The 19623-nt window shown below is 46.5% G+C and overlaps 1 protein-coding gene across 1 annotated transcript in view; it reads left to right on the plus strand.

Annotated features, from left to right (window-relative positions):
- Positions 1–16207: 16207 nt before the first annotated feature.
- MICALL1 (MICAL like 1) overlaps positions 16208–19623 on the plus strand; it is a 33533-nt gene continuing 30117 nt past the window's right edge. Inside the window, exon 1 of the mRNA XM_066633476.1 lies at positions 16208–16579. Coding sequence (XP_066489573.1) covers positions 16434–16579 — 146 coding nt within the window. The 5' untranslated portion in view covers positions 16208–16433. The remainder of the gene's footprint in view (positions 16580–19623) is intronic.

Consider the following 19623-nt stretch of genomic DNA (forward strand, 5'->3'; position numbering starts at 1 on the left):
TCAGATGATACTAGAAAAACAGATAGGCTTGTGACCCAGCCCGCTTCTCTGCTTCCTTCTGCAGCCATTCCATTAAGTTCAGTGGGAGTTATTTTTAACTGGATTGCAGCCTTGGACTTAACACTTACTTGAAAATCAGCAAGCTGCTTGCTATTGTCATTTTTAATGATATCAATTCACTGTCACAGTGCCCAATACATAGTTATCAAAAAAGCTCTGGTGCAATCATGAAAGGTGTGTGATCTGGGTGAGACTCAAGGGAAGCTAGATTAAACCCACACAGCATCCCAGAATTGCTTTTGTAGAAATAAAGCTCATTCCCTTTTATCTTGAAAATACACAGCATTTTCAGGCCTCTTTCATATGTTGTATAGGGAGTCTCATTCATCTGACACTTGTCCGGTTTTAGATGCATGATAAAAATGTAAGCCATGAGGTGGACCTTTCATGCACAGTGCTCACTTGGGAAGGTTCTGCCTCTTCCACCTGTCAAGATTTTCAGCTGCCAAAGGTTCTGGTAGGTTCACTTCACTAGCGCAGCTGACCTGGAAAGGAACCAGACCAGTTGGTTTTCCCAGCAGGAGGAAAGATGGGCCCTGTCAGAGTCTGTGCCTGGCACCAACTGACGACGAAGGAATTCAGAGCATGTGGCCGCTTTGACAGAGCCCAATTGTTGAAAATGCTGGGGAAGGCTGTGTGGAGTGACATTGTTCTTAATTCCCATCTCCAGGCTCAGCTGCTGCAACAAACTCTGGAGCCTGGTATACTTTAGTGGACAAAAAACCCTGGGCAGCTTTGAAGGTTCTCATTAATGGATTTTGGAATAAGAGTGGTGTTAACTCACAAATGCTGCTTTCTGAACAGGAGATACTGCAAAGAACCTGGAAAAGGAGTATAGTAAGGTCCGGTGTAAAGATCATGCTGGACAAGCAGGAAGAATTGCATTTCACACTTCTGGTTTCACATTTATATCAGCCCTTGGCTGTTCTGGTACCTACCCAAACCTTGGATCCCTGCAGTGTTTAATGCTTCAGGGATAGGTGAGGTGATCTTGGCTATACGAGACAACAGTGGAAACACTGCATGAATCTTTTTTAAATATGCTTAGCGCATTTAAATGGGTGCCAAATAAAATTTTATGTGTTTGACCTTGTTTATAAATGGCTGTCATAGTTTCATTACAGTACGTTATCTGATTTGTTTTTCTTGATCAAAAGGTTAATTAGAGGCTGTTGTTCAAAGAAGGAACAGAGTCAGGGACAGCTAGGAATTCTTGACTCATCCCTTTTATATTTTGGAATAAAGTTACTATGTAAATAATAGCTTGGTTGTTATTTTGGGTAACCAAAAGGGGGGAGGGAGAGAATTCAGACCAAGTATATTGGCCTGAAGCAGTGAACAAGGGTGACATTTTCTACCTGTATAAACCGTGCCTGTTCATCCCAAATCTTCTGTTCATGTGCAAAAATAATCTTTAAGATTTAAGAATGGAGATCTGGTAACAGGCGTCCCTGCTTACCTGGAAAATCCAAACAGCACCTTCCCACATACAGTAATGAATTTGAGGCAAAACCCAATGGGAAGTTCTCTTACATAAGCCTCATTGAAATGCATTGATGCTGCACAAGATCCATTACTGTGGAGTGTGGCTTTGTGGGTCAGAGCTCCCACTCTACTGCCTTAACTGGTGTGATGAATGGGGACCCTTCATCCTGACCAGTGGCATTGCTTGGGGTGTGCAGGGGGTGCGTGATACACTGGGCGTGACACCGCTATTGACCAAAATAAAAATATTGGTATTTTCAAATACCATTAGCATATTATATATCATTTGATGCCTAATTTCAAGCAGAATGCAATGAAACATACCACATTGAATGATCTCTATTAAAAGTCATAGCCAAAAACCAGCAGTGGCATGGCAATGGTGCATCACCATGCCCACTGCTTGGGGCATTGCCCTTCCCACTGCATGGAAGGAGGTCCATCATGGGGTGATGTGCTGGCCTCCCTTGCCGGGTGATGCAAACCCTAGTGATGCCACTGATCCTGACCGAAAGCTTGTACAGGCACTGTACTTGTAAAAGCTTTGCCATTTGGACCCTTGCACATCTACATGAATAGCATGACCTGGATGTATACTGGAAGTGTCAGAAAGGACCAAGAGGAGAGCACGGACTTGCTGCTGGAATTTGCTTGTGCCTGTGCACTGGTCAAGTCCATTCACTGGACCGGCAAAGAGGAAGTTCAAGTTTGCCGAACTGGGATTTGATAATCTTTGATAAATTAAAGATCAATAAGTCACCGGGCCCTGATGGCATCCACCCAAGAGTTATTAAGGAATTGAAGAATGAAGTTGCAGATCTCTTGACTAAAATATGCAACTTGTCCCTCAAAACAGCCACAGTGCCAGAGGATTGGAGGATAGCAAATGTCACGCCTGTTTTTAAAAAGGGAAAGAGGGGGGACCCGGGAAACTATAGGCCGGTCAGCCTAACATCTATACCAGGTAAGATGGTGGAATGCCTCATCAAAGATAGGATCTCAAAACACATAGACGAACAGGTCTTGTTGAGGGAGAATCAGCATGGCTTCTGTAAGGGTAAGTCTTGCCTCACAAACCTTGTAGAATTATTTGAAAAGGTCAACAGGCATGTGGATGTGGGAGAACCCGTGGACATTATATATCTGGACTTTCAGAAGGCATTTGACACAAAGGCTACTGAAAAAACTCCACAGTCAGGGAATTAGAGGACAGGTCCTCTCGTGGATTGAGAACTGGTTGGAGGCCAGGAAGCAGAGAGTGGGTGTCAATGGGCAATTTTCACAATGGAGAGAGGTGAAAAGCGGTGTGCCCCAAGGATCTGTCCTGGGACCGGTGCTTTTCAACCTCTTCATAAATGACCTGGAGACAGGGTTGAGCAGTGAAGTGGCTAAGTTTGCAGACGACACCAAACTTTTCCGAGTGGTGAAGACCAGAAGTGATTGTGAGGAGCTCCAGAAGGATCTCTCCAGACTGGCAGAATGGGCAGCAAAATGGCAGATGCGCTTCAATGTCAGTAAGTGTAAAGTCATGCACATTGGGGCAAAAAATCAAAACTTTGGGTATAGGCTGATGGGTTCTGAGCTGTCTGTGACAGATCAGGAGAGAGATCTTGGGGTGGTGGTGGACAGGTCGATGAAAGTGTCGACCCAATGTGCGGTGGCAGTGAAGAAGGCCAATTCTATGCTTGGGATCATTAGGAAGGGTATTGAGAACAAAATGGCTAGTATTATAATGCCATTGTACAAATCTATGGTAAGGCCACACCTGGAGTATTGTGTCCAGTTCTGGTCGCTGCATCTCAAAAAAGACATAGTGGAAATGGAAAAGGTGCAAAAGAGAGCAACTAAGATGATTTCGGGGCTGGGGCACCTTCCTTATGAGGAAAGGCTATGGCGTTTGGGCCTCTTCAGCCTAGAAAAGAGACGCCTGAGGGGGGACATGATTGAGACATACAAAATTATGCAGGGGATGGACAGAGTGGATAGGGAGATGCTCTTTACACTCTCACATAATACCAGAACCAGGGGACATCCACTAAAATTGAGTGTTGGGCAGGTTAGGACAGACAAAAGAAAATATTTCTTTACTCAGCATGTGGTCGGTCTGTGGAACTCCTTGCCACAGGATGTGGTGCTGGCGTCTGGCCTGGACGCCTTTAAAAGGGGATTGGACGAGTTTCTGGAGGAAAAATCCATTATGGGGTACAAGCCATGATGTGTACACGCAACCTCCTGATTTTAGAAATGGGTTATGTCAGAATGCCAGATGCAAGGGAGGGCACCAGGTTGAGGTCTCTTGTTATCTGGTGTGCTCCCTGGGGCATTTGGTGGGCTGCTGTGAGATACAGGAAGCTGGACTAGATGGGCCTATGGCCTGATCCAGTGGGGCTGTTCTTATGTTCTTATGTTCTTATGATTTACTGCCTTTGAACAGCCAATTGGGATGATCAAATCTCATCCCCCCACCCCACAAGTCCCATGAAGGGAACTGACTTGTTTGAAACTAATCGTGTTTTGTTCCAACACTTGCTGTGTTACTTGTGTGTTGCAAACCCTGGAAATAAACAAGGGACTTGCAGCAACATATCTAGCTGGGGGACAGTGTAGATCAAGGGTGTCAAACTCGTTTCACACAGAGGGCTGAAGTTAGCATTCATGCTGCCTGCTGAGGACCAGAAGTGATGTCATTAAACAGGTCATGACCAGAAATAAGCACTTTGTTCTCACATAGAAACTCATTAGTTGCAAATGACAGAAGAGAAAATGTGCAAATCTTGTTCATATTTTCAAGATATGAGAGAGCCCAATTATGATGGGGGCTGGATAAATTGCTTTCAGAGGCCATATTCAGCCAGCAGTCCTTATGTCTGACAACCCTGGTGCAGTGAATTGCAAGGTTTTATTTTCCATTGCTTCGGATTTCACATGTCTGCGTTTGCCTATTAGACCACTACTCATTTCCCTGCCCTCTTTTTGGTCTGTCTTACTACACTCATTTAAAAACAACACCTGTTGCTTACCTGTTACCTGTTGCTTGCCTGTTTCTGATCAGAACTCAGAGCTATCACTGCTTACTCTCTGACAGGTCACCCACTGCGAATGCTACATGGTGGCTGCAGAGGAGTTGGGTCAGCCAGGTTATTTGGCTTCCTAGCAACCAGCTTCCGTGCTGATGGAACTCCACTAACTGAACTCCCACCAGACGGGACGTGGGGTGAGGAAGAGCATCCTGTTTTGAAGCTTTTTCCTTCCTGGTGGCAGCATCTACTGCTTTTTCAGACAGCTTCTAGCCACCTGGGAGAAACCCAAGGGTGTGGGGGAAGGTCAAATGCACAAGCTGTCTTCTCCTCAATGTGTATGGTTCCTCACCATGGTGGCCCCACTACGTCATCACAACTGACACTCAGAATTCATTTCCTGAGACCACAATCTCCTGTTGCCTCCAGAGACAGACAGATGACCTTTGTTAGGCACAGAACTGGGCAGTTGCCTGAGCAACTTACACAAAGGATTACGTTCAAGCAGGTCATCAGAACAAAATAAATATAGATTCAAGTAAAATTTCCCTCAAATTTGCATTCAGTTAAAATCTCATATAAAAAGTCTGCCATTGGTTTTACCCTTTTCTCATTTGTAAATAAAATCTGTAATTTCAATTCATCATGACAGTCAAAGTGAATGACTGACAAAAAATAGGTCCAAATACATAGATCTAGACTCCTTGTAAAGTGGGCAGCGGAGCACTATGTGGATCAGAGACTCCCTGGATCCCAGCTCATAGGAACATGTCAATCGCTGTTGCGTAGTTTTATTAAATTTCAGATCCAGTTCCCGGGAAGGGAACACATTACATCTGGCAAGCGTAAAGGCATGATGAGATAAAGGATTATCTAAAATGTATAAAAATCTAGAACACTGGCCAGAAGAAGGAAAAATCTGTTAATGCAAGGGTGAGTGGGTTTTGTTTGCCTCAGCAAGGAGTCCCTGGTATTCAATATCTTTCAGTCTAGAGATTATGATCTTTCTGGCCCGCATCAAAGAGTCATTACCCACCAGGTCGTCCGGTACACCAATCGATCGTAGCTTACTAAAAAGGCGAGTATAGCCAGAGTAAGTCCAAGAATCAGAAAGCAAATCCTGAATCAGTGAGTTATTCCACCTATTAAAACAAATAACCAAAAACTAATGAATCTGCACCAAGCTGTACATTCAAGTCTTTGTTGTCCTGCTTCTAAACAAATTGCGGTGTAAGGGACACAATGGGGTAAGCCAAAAATCTTATAAAGAAAATTGAAAGTACTCTTTCCATTTCCTTATTGAAAACAGCAATCCAAATTGGTATCCCATACAATAATTGGGCCACGACTTTGGCTTTAAAGATACGCAGGGCTGCAGGAATGTAGGAATTTCCCCTTGCATAGAAAAAGCATAAGATGCCCTGTAAAGATAGTCTAGCAGATTTGAGAGCGGCTCTGTGCTGCGGAACTCAGGACAGACTATGATGAAAGGTCAAACCCAAATATTTAAAGGTTTTGACCTGTTGAATAGCCTTGCCGTTAAAGATCCAAGAACGCTGTTTCCATCACCTTTCAAAGACTAAAATTTTAGATTTCGAGTAATTTAGCTGTAGAGCATTGTCTGAATATTGGATGCACCTAGAAATGAAGCACCTTAACACGACTCGCTTTCATGAGAGTAATGCTATGTCATCAGCATAAAGTAAAAGAAAAATAGGGCAGTTGCCTCCAGATAGGGTCACTTTTGTGTAGGAATGGGAACTTGAGTCAGGTGACTTGAGTCCAAGTCACAAAAGATTAGTGTTTTTCGCTGACTCACGGAGACTTGAGTCATCTGCACAGATGACTCAGGCATTGACTCGAGTCTGAGGTCACTTGACTTGGCACTGGTTCCCCACACATGCACACTGGATGTCTGTCTGTGTCTGGTGTGCTTGCTTACTTTTTTTGCAGCGTGAAAGACCTTGTGAAGCCATCATTCAAACCAGGCAAGCAGCAGGGAAGTTCCAGGCAGGAGGCAGGGAAGGGTTAATGTTTTGCTTTTGCATCATCAGGCAAGAGGGCATGAGAAGGGTTCTCTTGCCCATATCTATAGGAACTGATGGTCATTGGACAAAGGATGGACCTCCTGGTTTTTTTCCTTTGGCAGTAGAAGGAGCCTAAGGAGGTTCTTGCCTTGGAATTGATTGGAGAAGCCCGGGATGGGGGAGGTGGTTCATAGTGATCATGCTTTCCAACCGCATAGCTGGCTCCTGTGCATTCCAGTAGTGTAGCTAGAGGGGATGCAAAGTACTAAGTTTTACTTGTGACTTCACTTGAGTCAAGCCATGCATGACTTGCCCATCCCTGCTTTTGTGAATAGTAAGACTGGGAATTACGGTCTTACTATTAAGACCTTCCTTCCTGTCTTAGCTCTGGATAGCTGCAGTCAAGATCCACCACTGGTCGCAGCTGGCAGGCTCAATGGACCATTAGTTTGACTCAGAAGAAATCTATTTTTTTATTTTTTGCATATCTGGAGACTTAGGGAAGAAGTAGGGACTGGCAAAGGTATGAAGGACTAGCATGTTTGCTCCACACAGATGGCAAGTCAAGCAATTCTAGGAAGTTTCTCTTCCCTAGGCGGTGCTATGTTTTAATGTCAGCATGCCTATGTTTTCTCCTTCAGATTTTTTGTCAAGTTGGAAGTGCTTCTCAAAGCCTCTGAGAGGTCTTCTAACAGACACTTCTGGTTTTTTGTGAAAATGGAAGTGCCTCTCAGAAAGCCTCCCAGAGGCTTCTGAGAGAAACTTTTGATTTTTCATCAAACTGAGATACTTCCAGTTTTTGTCAAACTGGATGTGCCTCTCAGAAACCACTTCTGGTCATGTCGGGTGGTTCAGTGAGGCCCTTCAGACGCAGATCAGGACCCACATTAAGCCAAATTGATAAGGAGGACCAACCTGTATAACCATATTTGATTATGTTTCTCAGATACCAAAGAAAGTGTTATAGCAGATGAATGGATCCCTCGCAGATACCAAGGGACAACCTGTATTACTTATTCTTGCAATTTGAAATTTAGCAGTTTTCGGTTTTCTGCTTTTCCTTTTTTTCTACAAGACATATTTCTGAAAATTGAAGTTGGCAATTTTTGGAATGTGTGTGAAAGCAGAAAGCTTTGCGGAGGGCACAAAATAGCTTTGGATGTGCTTGAATTATGCCTAGAGGTTGGACAAATGGCAGATATGCTCTTCTTAGCAGTCTGACTCATAGGCTGGGCACCCCCACAAGCCTTTGGAATATTTCTTTCTGATATTAAATTGGACCTGGTGGTGGCATGTCATGCTTCATGGCAAATCATCTTTAGCCAGGTCCAGGGGTGCTGAGAGGGTGCCTCAAATGTTCAATTGCATCTTCTATTGGGGCAACAGGTGGTGGAGAAGGCAGGCTTCCTGACAGTCTCATGAGTTCATTGCCAAAGACAAAGTGCTGCTCAAAGAGCAGAGTGAATCCAAGGGTGTTTTTGACCAATGAGATTGGCATTTGGTGGATACAAAGATATACCATACGTCAAAACTCCGGCTCACTGATGAGCTGAAATGAAGCAGAGTTGAGCATTACAGGGAGGCTTCTTCCAGGCTTCTTCCACCCCTCCCCAAGAACCCATAATCCTATGCCATGAGCTGTGAAATGGGGCTCATGCCTCCAGATATAGGAACTGATATCAGGACTGATGTAGCCACAGAAGGGACCAGAACACGACAGGCATAATGATGCCATATCCTCCACACCTGAAAAACCAGAAAAAGAAAATACAATTGCCTTATGTAACAAGAAGTGGATTTTGTTAACTCAAAACTAACCAGTGAGACGTTCTAAGAGCCAATGAGGTGTCATTATGATACAGTATGGAACCAATAAGGTGTTAGTATGAGTTCACTCTCATTTTCATGTATCATAATACAGTTACCCACTGCTAATTGCGTAAAGAGGCAGTTTTTCAAGTGGTGCTCCTCTTATATTTAGCAAGGGGAAAATAACTACCCCTCTTCACCCCAGCATAATGTCTTTTCTAGTGGCTGTTTGCTGGTGTTCTTCTGCATGTTTTAAGACTGTGAGCCCTTTTGGGACAGGGAGCCAGTTATTTGTTTTTCACTGTAAACAGCTTTGTGAACTATTTTGTTGAAAAGTGGAACATAAATATTCTTAATAATGATAATAATCAGCAAACACTAAAAATCCTATTCACTTGTATGAGTGTCATCAAGTTGGTCACTGGTTGTTTTTTTTTTTTTTTTGGTTACTGATTTGTTGGGTGACCTGTGCTTTTTTGGCTCTCCACCCCCCCCCCCCCGCTTCTTGAGGGGGGAAAAAGGGAAAAATGCCATTAGCTGCTCAAAGCAGCACACAACCATTCCGAGCACACCATAACCCAGAAGTAATTGGTGGTGATGGCCTCACACCACTGCAATAACTTCCTGATTTGTCGTATGGGGGAGGGGGGTGTAAAATGGGGGAGGGGGTGCCAGATGCTTTGGGTACACCACTGGAAGCACCTAAGGCATTTTGAGTGGAATCAGAAATTCCAAAGTTCAGCCTTGATTCTGCCACTGCTACTACCATGTGATCATCATGAGTAGTTATATTCACCATGCTGTCTTATATTTTCCAGCTGTGGTTGCAGCCTTGCCTATCTTGTTGGCAGCTCCTACCTGGTAATTTATGAAATAATGTACTTGGATTGCCACAGTTCTGTCATACATTACATCGCAGCATGTAGCTTAAGGGGAAAAAATCCACAAGTCTTTGCAGTTTCCTTTCGCTGTGCTAATGCCACATGTCTACAGATTTCTCCCCCCCACACACACACACTTCAGTCCCTCAAAACTATTATGAGCTAGGCAAGAGTTATATTTAGCTAGAGTCTGCTATGTGCAAACTGTGTGTTTAATGTTTAAAAATCCGTTTCAACATCTGTGTATTTAATATATAATGTGCACACTGTTCACCTAATTGAGAAAAGACAGTGGCCCTAGTTTGCAAATGCAGTGCATTGTATCCAAAAGACATTAGTCATAGTAGCTAACTGGCTAACTGGATAATTTCAACACACCCATGGCCCCGGTCAGGACATTCTGTTCTCAGGTAAGAACCGCACAGAGAAGTAGAATGGGCCCTTTGTGGCAGGCCAAGAGCATGCAAACCTGGTGGTTGTGTCAAGGAAGCCGCAAACTGTTTGAGAACATGAGGGATGGCAGCTTGACTGGAGTGAGGAGATTTTCAACTTGGCCTGGGCGTAACATCTGCAACAAACCCCTGGAAGTATGCAATATTCTGGCTTTCTTGTCGTCCTGCTTTTCCCCTCGCCCACCCCTGCCCTTTCTGCTTTGGAGACTACAGTGCACACACTGTGCTCGCAGTTTGACAAAATACCCCTGCTTTCTGTAGCCGCATGCAGAAAGCCTGGTCAAATGCAACACTGCCAAGTCACTGACTGTTCCTGCCACAAATCATCTGTGTGCATGTAAATGTGAAGGTCAGGTTCTGCCTCAGACAGTACCAGCAAAGAACACACCTTTCCGTACCTGCCTGATGTAGCTCCTTGTTCCAGTCCCCCTGGCCTAACCAGTTTTTCCTGGAAGAAATCCTGAAACTAACCATGTGCGCTTTCCCAAACCACAGAACACATACTGTAACTTCAGGGATGTGTTTGCATTTTCAGTTATTCCCTTCTCACCCTAGTGACTGCTATGATAGCAGTGAAAGTGCTGGCAGCCCTTCTTTATTGAATACACATCACCCACCTCTACAGAAGAGGCTCCTGTAGTAACCAACCCCAGTAGTGCTAATGAGACCATGTCGTGCTGAACCCATGATATACATGCATGCTTTGTAGAATATTATGATGAGTTTGGCCATTGATCACTGTGAACGAGAAGCCAGGGAGTTTATCCAATTATTTATTTCATTTATGAATGATGCACACCCTGCTTTTAACGTTGTATCGAACGAGGCATGCCCATTTGTCCCAAATGAATTCCTTTCTCCAGCTTTAATTACTCAACACATCTTCTGAGTGTGCAAAAAAGTGCACACAAGTATTACCTTAATGGAATTCTTACAGCGACCCTATAAGGCAGTGGTTCGCACACATTTAGCACTGGGACCCACTTTTTAGAATGAGAATCTGTCAGGACCCACCGGAAGTGATGTCATGACCAGAAGTGACATCATCAAGCAGGAAAATTTTTAACAATCGTAGGCTGCAATCCTACCCACACTTACCTAGGAGTAAGTTCCATTTACTATCATTGTTAAAAGAATATACATAGTAGCTTGTTAAAAGTACAGGTCTGTAACATTTCCCCAAATGTAGTCACATACCATGGTAGCATCAAGTCTAATATATTAAAAATAAAATATTGAAATGAATGAGAACCCCCTGAAATTGGCTCGCAACCCACCCAGTGGGTCCTGACCCATAGTTTGAGAAACACTGCTAGAAGGTAAGCAGTATGATCCCCATATTGCAGCTGAGGCTGAGAGGGAGTGGCTCGCCTTAAGTCACTTAGTAAGTTCAGGGCAGAGGTGAGATTAGGACTGTGAAAGTCCTGATTTGCAGCTCAAGCTCTTAGACACTATGCTCCACCAGTTCTTTTTTCACTCAGGTGGATAGGCTACAATCTCAGGCAATTTTGGGACTGCCGCTGGACCATGCCACACTAGCAAATATCCCTCCTCTTTTTGAAGGGTTAGTTTGGTTGGCAACCTTCAGTCTCGAAAGATGATGGTACAAGCCTAGAGTCTCCCATCCAAGTACTAACCAGGCCTGACCCTGCTAAGCTTCCAAGATCAGAGGAGATCGGGCATGTGCAGTATAACAGTTGCTGCTAGTAGGGTTAGTAGTCTTATGACATCACCAGGTCCTGCTTCAGAAATCTCAGGCTCGTACATGCATCCAACCTCCCAACACTACTCATAACCATAGGTTACAGTTGGCATCCTTCAGTCTCGGAAGCATAAGAACATAAGAACAGCCCCACTGGATCAGGCCATAGGCCCATCTAGTCCAGCTTCCTGTATCTCACAGCGGCCCACCAAATGCCCCAGGGAGCACACCAGATAACAAGAGACCTCATCCTGGTACTTTCCCTTGCATCTGGCATTCTGACATAACCCATTTCTAAAATCAGGAGGTTGCGCATTCACATCATGGCTTATACCCCATAATGGATTTTTCCTCCAGAAACTTGTCCAATCCCCTTTTAAAGGCGTCTAGGGTAGACGCCAGCACCACATCCTGTGGCAAGGAGTTCCACAGACCGACCACACGCTGAGTAAAGAAATATTTTCTTTTGTCTGTCCTAACCCGCCCAACATTCAATTTTAGTGGATGTCCCCTGGTTCTGGTATTATGTGAGAGTGTAAAGAGCATCTCCCTATCCACTCTGTCCATCCCCTGCATAATTTTGTATGTCTCAATCATGTCCCCCCTCAGGCGTCTCTTTTCTAGGCTGAAGAGGCCCAAACGCCGTAGCCTTTCCTCATAAGGAAGGTGCCCCAGCCCAGTAATCATCTTAGTCGCTCTCTTTTGCACCTTTTCCATTTCCACTATGTCTTTTTTGAGATGCGCCGACCAGAACTGGACACAATACTCCAGGTGTGGCCTTACCATAGATTTGTATACAACGGCATTATAATACTAGCCGTTTTGTTCTCAATACCCTTCCTAATGATCCCAAGCATAGAATTGGCCTTCTTCACTGCCGCCGCACATTGGGTCTACACTTTCATCGACCTGTCCACCACCACCCCAAGATCTCTCTCCTGATCTGTCACAGACAGCTCAGAACCCTTCAGCCTATATCTAAAGTTTTGATTTTTTGCCCCAATGTGCATGACTTTACACTTACTGACATTGAAGCACATCTGCCATTTTGTTGCCCATTCTGCCAGTCTGGAGAGATCCTTCTGGAGCTCCTCACAATCACTTATGGTCTTCACCACTCGGAAAAGTTTGGTGTCTTCTGCAAACTTAGCCACTTCACTGCTCAACCCTGTCTCCAGGTCATTTATGAAGAGGTTGAAAAGCACCGGTCCCAGGACAGATCCTTGGGGCACACCGCTTTTCACCTCTCTCCATTGTGAAAATTGCCCATTGACACCCACTCTCTGCTTCCTGGCCTCCAACCAGTTCTCAATCCATGAGAGGACCTGTCCTCTAATTCCCTGACTGTGGAGTTTTTTCAGTAGCCTTTGGTGAGGGACCGTGTCAAACGCCTTCTGAAAGTCCGGATATATAATGTCCACGGGTTCTCCCAAATCTACATGCCTATTGACCTTTTCAAAGAATTCTATAAGGTTCATGAGGCAAGACTTACCCTTACAGAAGCCATGCTGACTCTCCCTCAGCAAGGCCTGCTCATCTATGTGTTTTGAGATCCTATCTTTGATGAGGCATTCCACCATCTTACCCGGTATGGATGTTAGGCTGACCGGCCTATAGTTTCCTGGGTCCCCCCTCTTTCCCTTTTTAAAAATAGGCGTGACATTTGCTATCCTCCAATCTTCTGGCACCGTGGCCGTTTTGAGGGACAAGTTGCATACCTTAGTCAAGAGATCTGCAACTTCATTCTTCAATTCCTTAATAACTCTTGGGTGGATGCCATCAGGGCCCGGTGACTTATTGATCTCTAATTTATCAATGAGGTCTGAAACATCTTCTCTTTTAACCTCTATCTGACTTAACTCCTCGGTCAGGAGGGGCCGTTCGGGCAGCGGTATCTGCCCGAGGTCTTCTGCCGTGAAGACAGATGCAAAGAACTCATTTAATTTCTCTGCCATCTCTAAGTCTCCTTTTATCTCCTCTTTCCCTCCCTCACCATCCAGAGGGCCAACCGCTTCTCTGGCGGGTTTCCTGCTTCTAACATATTCGAAGAAGCTTTTATTATTCCCCTTAATGTTGCTGGCCATGTGTTCCTCATAGTCTCGCTTGACCTCCCGTATCACCTTCTTACATTTCTTTTGCCACAGTTTATGTTCCTTTTTATTCTCCTCATTAAGGCAAGACTTCCATTTATGGAAGGAAGCTTCCTTGCCCTTCACAGCCTCTCTAACTTGGCTGGTTAGCCTTGCAGACACTCTCCTGGATTTAGTGGAACTCTTCTTTCTTTGCGGTATACACCTCTGCTGGGCCTCTATTACTGTTGTTTTAAGCAGCCTCCATGCACTCTGGAGAGATTGGACTCTTTTTATCCTCCCTTTCAACCTCCTTCTAACCAGCCTCCTCATTTGGGGGAAGTCTGCCTGCCGGAAGTCAAGGGTTTTTGTTAGAGATTTGCCTGCTATTCTTCCCCCAACGTGCATGTCAAAACGGATCGCAGCATGATCACTGTTCCCCAATGGCTCAGTAACGTTTACATCTCTAACCAGGTCCTGCATACCGCACAATATTAAATCCAGAGTCACCTGTCCTCTGGTGGGCTCCGTGACTAGCTATGACAGAGCCTATGGTATCATGCTCTGAATGGTGGTTAGTGTCTTCTCCAGTGCACGAAGCCTGGGTAAAGTAGATATGGGGGATAGACTGTTACCATGCAACAAATCCCCCCTCTTCACTTCACTGAAATGGTCCAATGGAAAGGCAGAAGCCAATATGGTTGGTTCCAGCGGCGTTGCAGGAGTTGCCAGAGCGTGACTGTATACAGCCGTGAACTGCCTCAGGAACTCCAGCTCCGGATTTTGCCTCAAGGTTGACTCCTGAAGCCTTTTCCATATCTGGATGTAGCCACAAGGCAGTGGAGATTTGGGATCAGAGTTTTCCTTCTCTCAGATGAGCTGCCTTCCCAGGCTAATGAGTCCCATCTACCTGGTGGCTGTTTAGTCGCCTCTTAGGACAAGTACAGCAAAATGGAGGGCCTATTCTTATCCCCCAACCCCCAGGGGGTAACCATAGGTATACAGTACATATAAATATTATATTCCAAGAAAATGAAGCTTGATTAGCACCAATGAAATAAATGGGGCTTAAGTTAGTGGTGACTAACTTGTGTCATTGATTTCAATGATGTTACAGTGCAGTCTTACACATATCTACTCAGGAGAAAGCCCTACTGAGTTTCATGGGCCTTACTATGTATAAAACTGCAGTCTTAGGATTCAATGAATGCAAGTACATTAAGGGCCCAATCCTATTCAACTTTCCAGTGCTGATGCAGCCATGCCAATGGGGTGTGTGCTGTGTTCTGTGGTGGTCTGGCTCTTTGAAGTAAGGGAATACTTGTTCTCTTACCTTAGGGCTGCATTGCAGCTGCATAGGAGCTGAAAGATTGTATAGGACTGAGCCCTAAGTCCCCAATATACATACTGGTTGTGTTCCAGAGGTCTGTCCAGAAGTACATAGAATTGGAATGTACATAGGTCAAAACAGCCTGTTCTTGCTGGCCCAGTCCTCTTGCACCCGTGCTAAACCCTTGCTTGTGTGCTTGGATTTTCAACCCAATGATCATCATGTCCTGAGCCAGCAGGCAAAGCTGCAGCAGCCCATTTTCCATAGTGACCAACTAGGCACTTCCAGGAAGCCCACCAGCCTCCCCTTTTGCTGTATTCCCCCCCCCCCCCTTAGTATTGACTACTAGCATGCTGCCCATGGACATGGAGGTTAGAACATAAAAAGAGCCCTGCTGGATCAGGCCAAAGGCCCCTCTAGTCCAGCTTCCTGTATCACACCTGGCCCACCAGGTGCCTCAAGGAGCACACAAGAGACCTGCATCCTGGTGCCCTGCCTTGCATCTGGCATTCTGAGGTAGCCTACTTCTAAAACCAGGAGGTTGCACATCCGCATCATGGCTTGTAACCCGTGATGGACATTTCCTCCAGATATCTGTCCAATCCCCTTTTAAAAGCATCTAGGCCAGACACTAGCACCAGTTCCTGTGGCAAGGAGTTCCACAGACTCATTACATGCTGGGTAAAGAAATATTTCCCTTTGTCTTTTCTCCCAATTGTAGTGGATGTCCCCCTGCTTTTGGTGTTTCGTGAGAGGGAAAAGACCATCCCTCTATCCATCTCCTGCATAATGTCTTCCCTCAAATCATGCGGCAAGGAGTTCCACCGATTAATATTTTCTTTTGCCTGCCCTAACTCTCCCAACACTTCATTTGAGTGGGTCCCTCTGCCTCTGGTGTTGTGTGAGAGGGAAAAGGGCACCGCACATCCTGTGGTGGGGAGTTCCACAGGTCAATCACACTCTGGGTACAGTCTTATGTTCTTTTCCCTGCTGTAACTCTCCCAATGCTCAACTTGAGTAGATGTCCCCCTGCTCTGGTGTGGTGTGAGAGGGAAAAGAGCACCGCACATCCTGTGGTGGGGAGTTCCACAGGCCAATTACACTCTGGGTACAGTCTTATGTTCTTTTCCCTGCTGTAACTCTTCCAATGCTCAACTTGAGTGGCTGTCCCCCTGCTCTGGTGTGGTGTGAGAGGGAAAGGAGCACCCCACACCCTGTGGCAGGGAGTTCCACGGGCGAATCGCACGAGGTCCCACTGCTAAGCCACGACGGCTCATAGCTGCGGGTGGAAAGAGCCCCCCGTGCCTTTGCTGAAGCCTCCCCCAGAGGTGTTCCGGCTGCCCCAGCCTCCTCCTCCGCCTGGCGCCGGCCCCGCGGGATGAGCGAGGAGAGCGCCGCTGCCTCTGCCGCGGCCGGCGCGGGGCTGATCATGGGCGGAGAAGCGGCGGCGGCAGGCGCGGCAGGGACAGGTCTGAGCAGCGCCCGGCGGAGCGGCTGGGCGGGCGTGGCGGGAGGCGCCCCCCGGGGGAAGGAGGGAGCCGCGGAGGGCCCGAGCGCGGCCCCGGAGTCCATGCCGGCTCCCTGAGCCGCCGCCCGCCCCGATGTCGGGCCCGCGCAGCGCCCTGCAGGCCTGGTGCCGCCGCCAGTGCGAGGGCTACGCGGGCGTGGAGATCCGAGACCTCAGCAGCTCCTTCCGCGACGGCCTCGCCTTCTGCGCCATCCTCCACAGGCATCGGCCCGACCTGCTGTGAGTACCCCCGGCCGCCCCCACCAGGCCCGGCAGAAGCCCCGGCCTCGCCTGGGAGGCCCGCGGGGGAGCCTGTCTCCCAAGGGGGCGGGCGCCCGGGGGGGGAGGAAGCGACCCCGCAGGAGGAGAGGCTGCTTGGGGGGCGGCCCTCAGCAGGCTCCTTGGAGGGTTGGGGAGCCCACAGATCCTCTGCTGCCTGGGGGGGAGCCCAGCACCCCCTTCAAGGGTCCCCAATAACTGCTGCCCCTCTTCCCTTACAATAAGAGGCACCCCCAAAAGTGAAATTAAAGGGCTGGGGGGATAAATCCGTCCTTTTACCCCCTCTGGATACTATGAGTAGAGACAGGATGTCCAAAGGGGTAACTGAGGCCACAATCCTATCCACACTTGCCTGGGAGTAAGCCCCATTGACTATAATGGGACTAACTTCTGAGTAGACATGCCTAGAATTGGGCTCAGAGCCCAATCCTATGCATGTCTACTCAGAAGTCAGTCCCATTATAGTCAATGGGACTTACTCCCAGGCAAGTGTGGGCAGGATTATGGCCTAAGGCTGCAATCCTATCCATGCTTACCTGGGAGTTAAACCCCACTGACTACAGTAAACATGCATAGGATTGGGCTCTAAATGGCCTTCAGTGTTCTCAAGTAAGCACATACAAGGGTAAGGACAGGGGAGATGCTTCCCTCAAGATATAGGAGGGAGGGGAGAGCTTGTGGTTTTGAGGGATTTAGAGCCCAATCCTAGGCATGTCTACTCAGAAGTAAGTCCCATGGTTGTCAAAGGGGCTTCCTCCCAGGTAAGTGAGGATAGGATTGCCATCTTAGCAAGCAGGGCTTTGGATGCTCTCCGCCTTACTGGTCTTGGAAGAAGCTGGTTGAATCCAGATAATTGAGTTATCCCCCCCCTCCCCAGATCTTTGACCTCATTATCTGCCCTATGTCTGTTGATGAGCTGTGATGTTGTGATGAGCCCATAAAAACCAGGGGTGTATGTTTGTAGTCGACTCCCCCCCCCCCATGAATGCTGTTGGCATAGCTGCTCTGCGATCTTCAAGGGGCTTGCCAGTCTGGAGCAAAGCGTCTTTGAATCCAAATTCCATTTATGAGCCATCTATGGTCAGCTGAAGTGACTTTTCTAAGCCATGGATTTGTGACTCACCTTATTAGTGCAGTAGTTAAACCTTTTGCTTGAAAGAGACATACATTCATGTTTGTGATCATACTTCTCCTCCCCCCCAAACATTTAATCCTATTGTTGCTTATAGAACTGTTCCTGCATGTAACAATTTATGTTTCACCCTCTTTTTCCTGTACTGTCTCAGTCAATGTGCTTCTTCCTTCCTTGTTTATAAATATGATCCATGTGAATGAAGGATGTAGGAAGTATCCATTGACAAGAGTGAGAGAGAGAGATAGAGAGACAGATGTGACCTAGTTTGTGTCCTTCACCTTCAGTGACTTTCTGTATGTCACTGGAAAGCTGCATGTGATTGCTGGTTCCTTGATTCCTAATGATTAGGTGTCCGAGAGGACAAACTGTTTCAGTGGGATACATCTTCATTTCAGGTTTAGAGGAAATCTGTATGCAGGTCTCACTTAGCTAAGTGTCATGCAATGGGGTGGGGGTGAGGAGACATCCTAAGTGAATGCGAAACTGAGTATGCAGTTGTTGCAGTTTCTTAGTATGCTGCAGTTTCTTAGTACCTTTATCACTGATCTGACTGATCACTGATCACTGACTGAGATGCTGCAAATTTGTGAGCCACAAGCTTCTGTGTTCTCTAGGAGTCTTCACCAAGATAGATGTTAAGCAAAGCAAAATCTGGAAGGAGGGGAGTATTCAGCTAGGCTTGCTGTAAGAACCCAAAAGTGTACTCAGTCTCGACTGTTACAAACTGCAGACTCTGGGCCTTTTGCCACTTGTTTCTCTCTCTCCTGCCCCATTTAGTAGAGCAGCATCTCTCCTGCTCTACTAAACATCCAACTTGATAAGGAGTTAACTTGAAAGTTTGCTGCTTGTGCCTTTATAAGGACCAACCAAGCTTTGGTTTGGGGGTCCGTCCCCCTTATGGACTGATATGGCTACCTACTTTTTTATCACATCATGTTGGCATCCTTCAGTCTCAGAAGACTGTGGTATCGCACTCTGAATAGTGGTTCTGGAACAGTGTCCTCTCCAGTGCGCGAAGCCTGGGTAAAGTAGATATGGAGGATAGACTGTTACCCATGCAGCAAATCCCCCCTCTCTACGTCGCTGGAATGGTCCAGTGGAAAGGCAGAAGCCAATACGGTTGGTTCCAGCGGCCGCAGGAGTTGCCAGAACGTGACTGTGTTCAGCCATGAACTGCCTCAGGGACTCCGGCTCTGGATTTTGCCTTGAGGTTGACTCCTGAAGCCTTTTCCATAACTGGATGTAGCCACAAGGCAGTGGAGGTTTGGGATCAGAGTTTTCCTTCTCTCAGATGAGCTGCCCTCCCAGGCTAATAAGTCTCATCTACCTGGTGGCTGTTTAGTTGCCTCTTAGGACAAGTACAGCCAAACTGAGAGCCTATTCTTATCCCCCAGCCCCCAGGGGTTTTATCACAATGTGTAACTTATCATCACCCATCACTAGCTGCTGCTGCTGAGAGCCAGGCAGGTGTAGTGGTTCTGGTTTTGGATTTTGACTTGGAGGATCCAGGTTCAAACCCCTGCTCAGCCATGAAGCTTTCTAGGTGACCTAGAGCCAGTCATTATCTCTCAGCCTCTCCTGACCTCACAAGTAGGTGTTGATGTGAGGAGGGAAGGAACCATGTACACCGTCCTGAGCTCCTTGGAAGAAGGGCTCCATAAATATGTGAAAAATAAATAAAATATAAGTAATCCAGCTTTGCAATATGTAAATAGTTAAGAAATGATCGGCCACCCAGGCCTCTACAACCCCATTCCTACCATGATGTTTCGTTTAGTTGGTGTTTCAAATGGATTAAGCAGATTCATGGAGGATGGGTCTATTAATGTCTCTTTGCCCGTGGTAGCTAAAAATGAAACCACATGCCGGA

The sequence above is a fragment of the Tiliqua scincoides genome, chromosome 7, assembly GCF_035046505.1.
Source record: "Tiliqua scincoides isolate rTilSci1 chromosome 7, rTilSci1.hap2, whole genome shotgun sequence".
NCBI classification, from domain to species: domain Eukaryota; kingdom Metazoa; phylum Chordata; class Lepidosauria; order Squamata; family Scincidae; genus Tiliqua; species Tiliqua scincoides.